The sequence below is a fragment of the Bufo gargarizans genome, chromosome 9 (assembly GCF_014858855.1).
Source record: "Bufo gargarizans isolate SCDJY-AF-19 chromosome 9, ASM1485885v1, whole genome shotgun sequence".
NCBI classification, from domain to species: Eukaryota; Metazoa; Chordata; class Amphibia; order Anura; family Bufonidae; genus Bufo; species Bufo gargarizans.
In genome coordinates this window covers 22819439-22831862 of record NC_058088.1, presented here as the reverse complement: position 1 = coordinate 22831862, position 12424 = coordinate 22819439, and the positions used below count along the sequence as shown (strand labels likewise).

Below are 12424 nucleotides of genomic sequence, written 5' to 3'. Positions count from 1 at the left end.
GCACACGGACGTCCTTGTTTCGCGGACCGCACGGTCCTGTGCATGAGGCCTTATACTGTGCAGGATGAGGTGGAAGACGTTGGTCAGACACTCCTAGCTGGAACGTAGAACACATCTCATGACACCATATGACTGCACACAGCAGCGGCAGCGGCACACTGTGTCATCTCCTCAGCGGTTTATCCTCAGATCACTTTTTATTTTCTCAGACGACGATAATATTTTCTGTTTTGTCACTTGGTGACTGCTGATGGAAAGTTCTCGGGAGCTCAAAGTCACCCTTGTGTACAACCCTGTGAAGGAGCCCCAGTACTTCTCACAGCTGAGGGTTTGTTACAATTGCATCCAATTCTAACACTTCAGCAGCACAGGCTTCTGGCCTGCCCTGAAAGTGACAATGTATCAGTCTGGAGTCTATATTGATTTGTCTAGATTGGATTCAATTGTAGCAAAGCCTCAGCTATGAAAAGCTACATCCACACACATATATAAAAAAAATCCTTGGGTGCTCAGGACCCGGTCACGTGCCTTTAAGTCATCCTGGGACTTATGGTTCCACCGCTGACGACCTATATTTTTCCCTAGTTCTGCACTCTTGACATGAGCTGAATACAGGATGTAAAGCCACGGGTGTGACTGTGTTGTTTCACATTCCCTCCTTTATTTGGGAGGTCCAGATTCGCAGGCCCTGTCACCCCTCCAGGGGCGGTACCTTACACGGCCACTTACCAACTGCGTGCGTCACTGGGACAATTGCTATAGGTAACAAGTCCCTTATCAATGCACCTCTAAAGAGAGGGAGTGAACAAGGAAAATAACCTGCACTAGGTCAGACTTCCAGACAGACAGGTTGGGCGAGATTCCGTCAGCTGCGCTGGGCCAGATTAGACAGCCTGAAAAACTGTCCGTAAGCTAACAGGCATTCATAAGGAGAGAGACACTCTGCCAAAGCAGGAGCCCCGCGAGAAAAGAGCGGCCAAAAATACTGCAAAAAATAATGTAACCTCCATTCCCAGTGATACCAGAAGGTAAGAGATAACTGTGCTACAATAGAGCTCAGAGGAAAGAGGAAAGGAGAGCGGCTGATAAGAGAGAGCACGGGGCGGCCGGTGCCAGCATCCACGAGAGGTGCAAATATTACATCCTGCCACTGCCAGGAACACGCTGGTCAAGAGGGCACAGGCTGACAAGTGGCACACACAGGGCTAATTATTATGTCTATTTTTAAATGATTATGATTTCATTATGTTTGTGTATTTTTACTATTTTTTTTTTACTTTACATCATTATTATTTTATATTGTGTTTCGTAGATTATTAGATCTTTTTTGTTTTATATTTTTATATCAATATTATACAATATGTTCTGTTTTCTAAATGATTACTTTCTTTTATTTTTATATTACTCACATCATTATTATTTTGTGTTTTTATAATATTCAGAAATCATTTTCATTTCCATTGGTTACAACTATTATTTTCATGATTGTTTTATATTAGGTTTTATATTCATTTAGTTTTTATGATATATATAGTTTTTCTTGCTTTATGCTAGTGTTTGATCTGTTTATCAGCCTAAGGCTACATGCATGCGACCTTATGTGTTTTGCGGTCCGCAAAAAAACCTAAACGGATGACATCCGTATGCCATCCGTTTTTTTTGGCGGATCCATTGTAACAGTGCCTAAAACGAACAAGAATAGGACATGTTCTATTTATTTTTTTGTGGGGCTACAGAATGGAAATACTGGAAATACGGTGTGCTGTCCGCATTTTTTGCAGACACATTGAAATCAATGTGTCCACATCCTATCCGCAATAAAAAAACGGAATGGACACGGAAACAAACAACGTTCGTGTGCATGTAGCCTAACCCTTTGCTCACAGATTTAAAACAAAATGGAAATATAATCTAATATATAGATCAATACATAACTTACATACCGTACTCAAACACATAGCAGAGCTGAGTTCGTTCTTGGAGCAGCTTGGGCTCACAATATAGCAATGCAGGTTTACATAGGGCTGCAGGTAAATTTACAAAAATACCTTAACTCACGAAGTGAAATGACTCTGTCGACTCTGCTACATACAGATAAGCATATCTGTGAAATCTATGTGTATAGCAACTCTTTATAATCAGGGGAGACGGAAAATGGTGGCAAACATTGAAATGACCTCCTGACAGCCAAATGCAATAGTGACCACTCTCTACTCATTCTTCTGGATCTCCCTGCAGCATTTGACACTGTAGACCACCATCTCCTACTCAGCATGCTCCAGTCTATTGGCCTCAAGGACGCTGCTTTTTCCTGGTTATCTTCCTATCTCTCTGGCCGCTCTTTCAGTGTATCATTTGCTGGGTCTACGTTCTCTCCCTCTTGCTATTGGGGTTCCTCAGGGTTCATCCTACGTCCTCGCCCCATTTCTCGCTACACAGCCCCAATTGGACAGACTATAAGTAGATTTTGTTTTTAGTACAATCTCTATGCACACGACACTCAACCGTACACTTCATCCCATGACCTCACCGCTGCTGTACTTCAGAAGACCAGCGACTGTCTACTGTCTCTAACATCATGTCCTCACTCTAACCGAAGCTGAGTCTTTCAAAAACTGAACCACTTGTATTTTCTGCATCTACTAACTTGTCTGAACTTGATATCTTCTTCTCAGTGTGTGGCATTACTATAACTCCTGGGCAGCACGCCCGCTGTCTCAGAGTTACCTTTCACACTGATCTTTCCTTCACCGCCTATATTGAACTCATGCCACCTGCACCTCAAGAACATCTCTAGAACTCTAATTGTTGCCCTGATACATTCTAGTTTCGATTGCTGTAAGGCCCCCTGCAGGCGAGCGTGTGCGGGTCAGGTCTGGATGCGTTGCGGACGCGTTCAGTAAAAACTGCGCGATTTCACAAGCAAGTTCATTCAGTTTTGGTTGCGATCACGTTCAGTTGTTATCGCGCGGTTGCAATGCGATTTAATGCATTTTGCATGCATGTTCTAAAAAACTGTCTCTTAGCAACCATCCGTGAAAAAGGCATTTTCACGCAGCTCCATTCACCTCTATGGGGTCAGCGTTGCGTAAAAATCACAGAATATAGAGCATGCTGCAATTTTCATGCAACACTTGAAAGCCAACGCACATGTACACAGCCCCATTAAAATGAATGGGTCCGGATTCCGTGCGGGCACAAAGCGTTCGTATCACGCATCGCACCTGCACGGAATACTTGCTTGCTCATGTGAAACTCCTTAGTAATTGGCTTCCCCCTCACCAAACATTTCCTGCACATCTATTTACATGTAAATAGATTATTTATCTTTTCAATCGCTACTCCGATGCCTCCGCCCTATACCAGTCATGGCACTGGTTGCCAGTACGGTGTAGAATCCAATTAAGGCCTCTTCACACGAACCTATTTTCCTTCTGTTTTCGTATTTCCGCATATCCGTTCTGCTAAAAGACAGAACTTGTCCTATTATTGTCCGCATAACGGACCAGGATACTACTGTTCGATTAGGGGCCAGTGGTTCTTTTCCGCAAAATACAATATGCACACGGACGCCATCTGTATTTTTTGCGGATCCGTTTTTTTGCAGAGGCCTTAAACTGTTCACTCTCACCCACTCTGCTCTCCACAGTGCTGCAGCCCCCTGCATCTCCTCCCTCATCTCTGTCTACCAGCCTACCCATGCTCTACATTCTGCAAATGATTTACGACCAAGTCTTGAACTTCTCAAGACTTCTCCTGAGCTGCACCCGTTCTTCGGAACGTGCTACCCCAAGCGATTAGGTTAATTCCTAACATACAGTTTTAGGTGTTGCCCAAGAAAAACACATCTATTTAGATTGGCCTAACACGTCTCCTAATCTAACTCTCCGTCCCCCCCCCCCCCCCCAACTTCATCCTGATCCACCACCCAACTGTATGCACCGCACCCCATTCACTTAGGCTGGGTTCACACCTGAGCGTTTTACAGCTTGTTCCTACGCGCTGTAAAACGCTCAACAGGCAAAAACCAATAATTCCCTATGGGCATGGTTCTCACCTGAGCGTTTTACAGCGCGTACGAACGCGCTGTAAAACGCCCTACGCCCAAAGAAGTACAGGAGCTTCTTTGGGGCACATTGTCGCGCGTTCCCGTACATAGACCTAGCGGGAACGCGTGACAATGGGCGTTTGCTTGTTTCATATGCACGTATGTAAACAGCGCTTATCGGGTACGCTTATGTGTGAACCCGGCCTCAGAAGCACCAGAGACCTCGGCTGGTGACCGCTCATGCAGCTTTATATCTACTCCTCCATTTTGTTAAGACGGCCGGACCACTGTACACAACAAGCACTTGTTACCTTCTCTGTCACCCCACCCTCCTCACAGATTGTAAGCTCTTGGGAGCAGAGCCATTATTCCTATTCTGTTTTAATTGTTCACTTGTTTGTTGCTGTTACATGAACCCCTGATTGTAAAGCAAAGCGGAATATGTCAGCGCTGCCTAAATAAAGACTATTAGTATTACTAGTGTTCATCAACCTATGGCTTTCCATCTGTTGCAAAACTAGCCAGGGCATGCTGAGAGTCGTAGTCACAGGTCACAGACCACAAGTCAGCAGAGCCTTTCAGAAACAATTTCCAACACTGCAGAAGAGAGCAGAGGATCCGTTTCATTAGCACTTGGTAGGACTGTATTTCCAGCAATCAACATTTTTGATTACTACTCCTAATGACCGGAGTTGCAATACCATACACATCCTGTATACAAGAGTGGTGCTGTTTCTGGAAAATTCAAAGCCGATCATGGACAAAACTCTAATGAAAATCAGACATTGTATAGTCCATGACTGTCTCTTGCTAACAAAGCTAGAACCAGAGATCTCCCCATTCATTGCTCTGCTAGATTCATATCAAGCTGACAGCTCAAGGGCGGTGTCCTTTCTGCTGCAGTTAACAGCAGGTGGCGCTAAACAGATACATTTTTATGGAATAAGGGCCCTTGCACATGACCGTGTGCCCTCCGAGATATACGGTCCGTGAGCGGCCATATGTCCCGGAGCGGCATTGATCGTGCGCACGGGAGCGCGCAGCATCATAGGTTACAATGATGCCGTGCACGTCGGGCTGCCCGTGGGGCTGTTGTCCTGCACTCATATGATCTTATGAGTGCCCGCGGGCAGCCCGGCGTGCAGAGGATCATTGTAATCTATAATGCAGTGTGCTCCCATGCACATGATCAATGCCGCTCCGGGACATATGGCCGCTCACAGACTGTATGTCTCGGAGGGCATTCGGTCGTGTGCAAGGGCCCTAACTCAGAGGCGGTACACAATTTTTACTGACATGCAATTACAAAAGTATTCTGATCCAAATGCTGGTTTGAAAACTGTAGAATAATCTTTGTGGGACAACCCCTTTAAGCTCAACTCCTCCTCCACATATTGTTCATACTGTCGGTACATACCACCAGGTGTAACCTGTCCAAACAGAGAGTCACTAACAACTCCTGCAGCTGTCAGGACCTGCTGGGGGTTGTGGTTTTGCAACAGCTGGAGAGGTGTTCCACTTGCCGATCAGTGTCCACACAAGGATTATTTTTTTTTGTGAATTAGAACATTTAGAGGCTGGTAACAGATCCTGACTTAGGCCTCATGCACACGACCGTTTTTGTGGTCCGCATCCGAGCCGCACTTTTTGCGGCTCGGGTGCGGACCCATTCACTTCAGCAGGGCCGCAAAAGATGCGGACAGCACTCCGTGTGCCGTCCGCATCCGTTTCACCGTCCCGTGGCCCCGCCAAAAAAATATAGCATGTCCTATTCTTGTCCGTTTTGTGGACAAGAATAGGCATTTCTAAAATGGGCCAATTGCGGAAGGCACACGGCGGCTTCCGTTTTTTGCAGACCGCAAAAAACAGCACGGTCGTGTGAAGGAGGCCTTAGTCCTGCTCACACAGCTGAGGGTTTGTTACAACGTATCCACTCTCTTATCTACACTGATACACGGTAACAAACACACACCTTGTCTGACAAGATTAATGTTTTTTTTTTACCTTTTTTCTGAACCACTTAATAGAATGCATTATCCCTATAGCGCGTTGCATTTTATTGTCAGTGTTATACTAACTTTGACCAGCAGGTTGCGCCAGAGAGGAGCAGCCTATTGGGGAACACTCAAGGCAGGCTTGGGGCCTATACCAGGTCACAGCCAGCCTTTACACACATTGGCACCCCGTGATCGCATTTGCGGGGTGTTGATGGTATGTAAGGGGTTAAATAGCCCGAATCGGCACTCCTGCCAGTCCAGACTGTTATAGCAGGAGCGCAGCTCTCATGTGAGAGCTGAGCCCCCACTCTCCGCTGCACAGGGGACCCATGCAGGGCATAGACCGGGCCGCCATTAAAGGGTGCCAGCACAGCTTAAGGCCCCTTAGTGACCGCTGCAAAAAGGAATATGGGTGATCACTAAGGGGTTAAGGATCCGTTTGTTGATTTTTCTGTTGTTCTGATTGATCAGAAGAACAGAAAACTAAACTGTGATGTGAACCCGTCCTGAGTTAGCAGAGTGAGGCCTCTTTCACGCGACTGTTTTTTTTTCCCGTTTACGTGCCGTTTTTTGCATTCCGTATACAGAAGCATTAATTTCAATGGTTCCGCAAAAAAATTTAATGTACTCCGTATGCATTCTGTTTCCATATTTCCGTTTTTCCGTTCCGTTGAAAGATAGAACATGTCCTATTATTGCCGGCAAATAACGTTCCGTGGCTCCATATAAGTCAATGGGTCAGCAAAAAATAACGGAACACATACGAATGTACTCCGTATGTCTTCCGTATCTGTTCCATTTTTGCGGAACCATCTATTAGAAATGTTATGCCCAGCCCAATGTAATTACTGTATACTGTATATGCTGTACGGAAAAAAGGAACAGAACCGGAAACACTACTGAAACAAAAAACGGAAAAACGGATCCGTTAAAAACGGCACGCAAAACACTGAAAAAGCTATACGGTCGTGTGAACGAGCCCAAAGACACATAGCAGCACAACAGGGAGCAGCCAGCCGAGGGTAAAGGCAGTACAAACGCCAGCTTCTGAGGAAGAAAAGAAAGATTATTCTGGAAGGGTTAAGCAGCCATTACAGGGAGATGCTGGATACGAGACTGTGGAGATAACGCACATTTAAGGCTTTGGGCTCCATAGCATTTTTGTCTGGGCTAGAAGCTTCCGGCTCCCCTGCTGGTCCGTTAAAAGACTACGCCCTGCAGCTGGGCATTGTGGTGCCACACATTCTGGGATAGAATTGCACGTATTGTGCCTACTGCTGAAAGTATGGATATTTTGACATTGTCATTATCTTTAGTGTTGAGCGATAAGGTCCGTCTCCGTACAGTATTAGACTGAGCCGAGGTTAGCTATTCACAAAGTCGCTCGTGACTTCGTTGAATAACTTGGGTAGTTGATTTTTAAAGTGGGAAAACCACTTAAAAACTTGAAACCAAACTCAGCTTTAGTCCTGACTGGTACCTAAGAGCCGAAGCCGAGTTCGGTTTCAAGTTTTTAAGTGGTTTTCCCACTTTAAAAATCAACTACCCAAGTTATTCAACGAAGTCACGAGCGACTTGGTGAATAACTACCTTCGGCTCATCGGAGCCCATACATTCTAATACTGTACGGAGACGGATCTCAGAACAGCATTAATCTGAACTTCTGATCTAGCATCCAAAGCTTGCGTTGCTCAACACTAATTATCTTCAGTAAAGAACTGGTGTTTATTACAAATAAGCCGGGCCTTTTTAGGGATCCCTGCCTCGCACCTCACAACACCACGGGCACCCCAACCACCACCAGGCAGGAAACCCCAAAACCAGGGGAAGAAGGGGTGTGCCCCTCCCCACAACTGTGCATGGCCCTTGGGAGCATCAGAGAAGGTCCAAGGCCACCTCTCACTGACATTACCACTCCCATCCTCTCCGCCCAATATCTCCCTTGCAGGCCGCTACACTGCTGAGTGGGGTGAGGATAAAAAAACACGGAGAACCCTTTAATTCTAACATTTCTTTCCTAATATGTTACTCTACCTTCTCTGCCACTTCTTTACTCAAGTAAAACCTTAGGGCTCATGCACACGACAGTGCCGTCTTTTGCAGTCCGCAAAAAACGGATGCTGCCGTGTGCCTTCCGTAATTTGCTGAACGGAACAGGAGGCCCATTATAGAAATGCCTATTCTTGTCCGCAAAATGGACAAGAATAGGACATGCCTCATCAGCAAGAACTGCTGTCAAGTGTCTCATATTTTGCAAGTGTTTCATGATAACTTATTGGTAATGTCTGAACTTGATGTTTCCACAGATCTCTAATGACTGCATCTTACAATGGAGGATGAACCCCAAACTGCCACCCTTGAGGGTGATGAAGTCTCAGAGTGTGTGATCTGCTTCACGTCATATGACACTCTCTTTCATCTGCCCAAGGTCCTCTCCTGCGGCCATGTCTTCTGCTTGGAATGTCTGTCTAGAATCACAGTGGGATCGACAGAGCCACAATCTCTTCCTTGCCCAATATGTCGGGTTCCAACCTCAGTTCCACCAAAGAAGGGTCCTCCTGCACTGTCTACCGACAAAGACTTGCTAAGAAGTCTCAGCACTTCAGTAACTTGCCCAGCACCCTCCTTGAGATTTAGCCGAAAAAAGGGGCGTTTGTATGTGCCCCAAAATAACAACCTCAGCATTAGCTCTGTCAGCCTTAGTGTAGACCTCGGGCGCCCACCACCGGACCCACATTCTGCTCGAGGACTGTGCCAACTGATGAGATCAGGAGGTTGTGTCTTCTACGGCTCAATTGTTTTAATTGTGGTCCTAACGGTGGCCTTGATCCTGGCTGGAGTCTATATTTTCTACCTACTTCCTTGGCGTTACAGTAATGCTTTAGGCTCACAGCCTGGTGGCTTCAACGAAACCTACACTCCAAATGTCACAACCAACATCCGACCATAGCAAGTTTAATACAATGACCTATCGAAAGCCTTGAACCTTCACTAGTGAGTACATTTTCTGTTGATCAGAGGTATATGATTCTTCTCCATGGACTTTGAGAACAAAACTTGCGCTCTTCATGGTTTCACAATATGGGAGGAGGTGCAACTTTTTTGAAAAAAGGAATGCTGGCTATTTTTTGTGGAGTCTTCTTCACGCCTCAGGTCTGCTGATGTATCACCAGAGATGATCTCTTTCTTCTTGCACTGTTGACTAATTTCAAAATCCTATAATTAGTAAATGATTATATAAAACTTTTCAGGTATTCCATTGTGTTGTAAGGACTGAACAGTACTGTAACCAGGCCAGGTATAAGTCATAGCGCTCCCTGCTCTGAGACAGGCTCTCTTAAATTAACCTCCTCCTTGATGAAGAATTACTGTTTTAAATTATGTCCAACATGGATTTATTTAGGATCTAAATCTGAATACTAATTACAGGCTTTGGGTCCTCCTTGTGGAGCATGAAGAACTGTTGCCATTATAGAGTTGGCTTTTGGTTAAAACCATTTGTAGTGATATGAAGCTTGTATGACTTGATGCTAGGACCATCATGATCTAGAATTGTCTGGGGACTACCATTGTTCCATGCAAGTTGCAGCAAATACAAACGTAATAGGAAAGGAGGCCCCGTTCTGGTTTATATGATGGGACACAAGGGCATGTCTGTGAAGAGGGTGAGCCCATATAGATTTGCACCAGTCATGGGAATTGGTAATTGAACAGACCTGACCAGGGCCTCCTGTCTCCATGGCACCTATAGCAGCCATGAGGGAACCCAGTGGAACATAGCTCCAAGATTAAAGGTAACATCTGTTCCATCATAGGAGTAGAAAAAGGGAATTGAAGCTTTGATGGATTCATCAGATGACTGATGGACCCAGGACCTCTGGTTCCGTCATTGTGTCTGTCATTTTACTAGAAAATAGAGCGATGCACGCTGCTGTATTTTTCCTGGAAAATGTTATGTAATCTGTGACGAAGGCTACAAATGGAGCCTCCATCGCAGATGTGAACAGAGTCATTGTCTGAACCCAGCAGGACTGACTGGCTATGTAATGTGTATGGGAGTGTCCCATCTCTCCCAGAATAGCAGATGCCAGAAGAAAGATGGATCTGGAACATTGAAATCCAACATGTCTGATAGCAGCCATGTGTGAGACAGTGGCTTGTTCGTCCTCTCCCCATGCACGCACAGCCGAGTTGGCCATGTGTTAGGGGGGAGTCGGGAGAAATAGCTGTCAGCCAAACGAACACTCGGCCAACAGCTATCTAATGTGTTCAGCCACTTTTAGGGAACTGGAGTTAGGTCAACTTCCAGAGCTGCCTAAACTAGAGCAGGTGGTAGGTTTGGGTGATCACCTTTTCTGGTCCAGGCCAAGAGATTTCAGAACTAACCTTTTATCAATGGGGAGAGTCCTTAAACTTAAAGGAGACCCTATCATCTTACCAGCTCCATGCAGAACAAGCCCTGTACTGTCGCAGGTTCTAACAGTAGATCCGGCTGTTGTTAGTTGAAGGATAGAACTGAGCATGTGCGACCACCTCAGTAAGGTGGACAGATAAATAAGGAAAATAACAAACAGCAGGTGGAGCTATACAGCTAGATTTTACTAAGAGTCTCTTGCTCTGGAGGACCTGTCCTTTCCTGCATTACACAGACAAGCCATTACTATGAATGGGCACTGTGTAGTACTTAATGTTCCCTGTGGTGGCGCTGCAGGGAAATGGAACACTTACTGCCAGGTTTCCCCACCTGATCGCGTGAGGTCCCAGCTGGGGGACACTATCTGGTCAGCTTATTGTCTAAAGTAGAGAAACCCTTTAAGCAGGTAAACATTTGCAATTTCAAATGCAACTCACTACCTCACTGTGTGACACTCCGTCACCCTCTGTCTCTGCTGGACTCTCGCCACATTAGTGGTACTAGATTGGGACCCCAGTGGGAAAGTGGCTTTATAAGTGTCAGGGTCAACAATCTGGTGGGATGAAGGCCTAAGTGACTGTGAAAGTGCTGAGTCCGGGGGAGTTGCGTATTGTGGGGTGCAAACAGAAGACGGGACCGTGCAGAAACCCCACGACATGTCTGACACAAAGACATCGCTGGTCCCAGGGAAGACTCAGTCCACCTCTTGATCAAGTAGCCTGTGCACCCAGAGAAAATCAAAGGGGTTGTCGAGAATTAGAAAAACGAGAATAGTGCCACAGGTGTACCTTGCTTGAGTCTGGTATTGCAGTTCAGTTTCATTAAAGTAAATAGGGCTGAGCTGCAATACCAGACACCACCTGTGGACACATGTGGCGCTGTTTTGGTAGTATTTCTATTTGGTGGTGCCCTAGGGGCCGCAATATACCAGTGCCACAGGAACTGCTGCCCCGCCACCTCCATTACCTAACTGTATTGCCATAGGCGTGTGCCAAGTTTGCCTATACTGTGAATAAAGTAATGGGGTTAGAGTGGGGGGAGGGGGATGGATGTGTTCTGCGGTCGCCTCTGTCCGCAGGCCTGAAATTGCTGCTTTCAGTAATAATGTGTCTTGAGCTGTGATCAAATAGTGATGGTGTCATTGGGGGTCACTCGCCCCGATCAGGACGCCCATATTCACCCTGCATGTACTGAACCGTATTGGCTAGATTTTGGAATGCGAGCTCCGTGGGTTAGTCCGTATAACAAAATGTGGAGTTTTATAAGAGAAAGGACACCGATCGGCCAATCGGATTCTAGAAGACATTTTTGCTGGCTGCAGCTTTTCCTGTGTATTGTTTCTTTAAATCCGGATCATACAGGAAGAAGATGGCGGTGTCCCTTATGGCAACCAGTCAGAAGCTGGCTTTCATTTTGTAACTGCAATGTTCAAAATAAAAGATGGAATCTGATTGGTTCATGTCGGCAGTCACTTTAGACTTTTTGTTTCTTAAAGGAACCTCTAGTGACGGGTTCTGTCAGTCACATCTCTCAAAGACGTTATACTCAATGTCACTTGAAGGAAATAAAGCCGATGATTATTCAATGTCTCTGCTGTGTTTTTCTTTAATTCCAGCTGTCATCCACCAAACCTCTGCCCTAAATGATGGAGGTAGTAGTAGTGGTTACTACCGGCATATGGAAAAGGTGTTGTCCCTTTAAGAAGAACCTAAATGCTGTGTCACAAATCTATTATCCAGAGCTGAATGACACAATTACAATTTCTGCTCTGGAGGAGTTGTGGAAGCCACCATTTTGCAGATGAATATTTTTCAACTTTTCAGTTGGTAAAATCGGGACATCTAAGCCCCGCCCCTTGGGAAAGCCCTGACACAGCCTGGGAACACCCACTTATGGGTAGGTTTTCAGCCCAGGACAGCGTGAATTTGCCGGGACTGTTTCATCAGAGACAGTCCCGCCAAATTC

The 12424-nt window shown here is 45.7% G+C and overlaps 1 protein-coding gene across 1 annotated transcript; it reads left to right on the top strand.

Moving 5' to 3' along the window:
• On the top strand, positions 1-12048 carry RNF225 (ring finger protein 225). The gene is made up of 2 exons (XM_044305652.1): positions 1-1028; positions 8352-12048. Exon 2 carries the CDS (start codon positions 8375-8377, stop codon positions 8993-8995), a length of 621 nt encoding a protein of 206 aa, XP_044161587.1. The 5' UTR covers positions 1-1028; positions 8352-8374; the 3' UTR covers positions 8996-12048.
• Positions 12049-12424: the final 376 nt, after the last annotated feature.

Coding starts and splice junctions, on each gene's coding strand:
- RNF225 (XM_044305652.1), top strand. CDS start 8,375: ATGGAGGATGAACCCCAAACTGCCACCCTTGAGGGTGATGAAGTCTCA.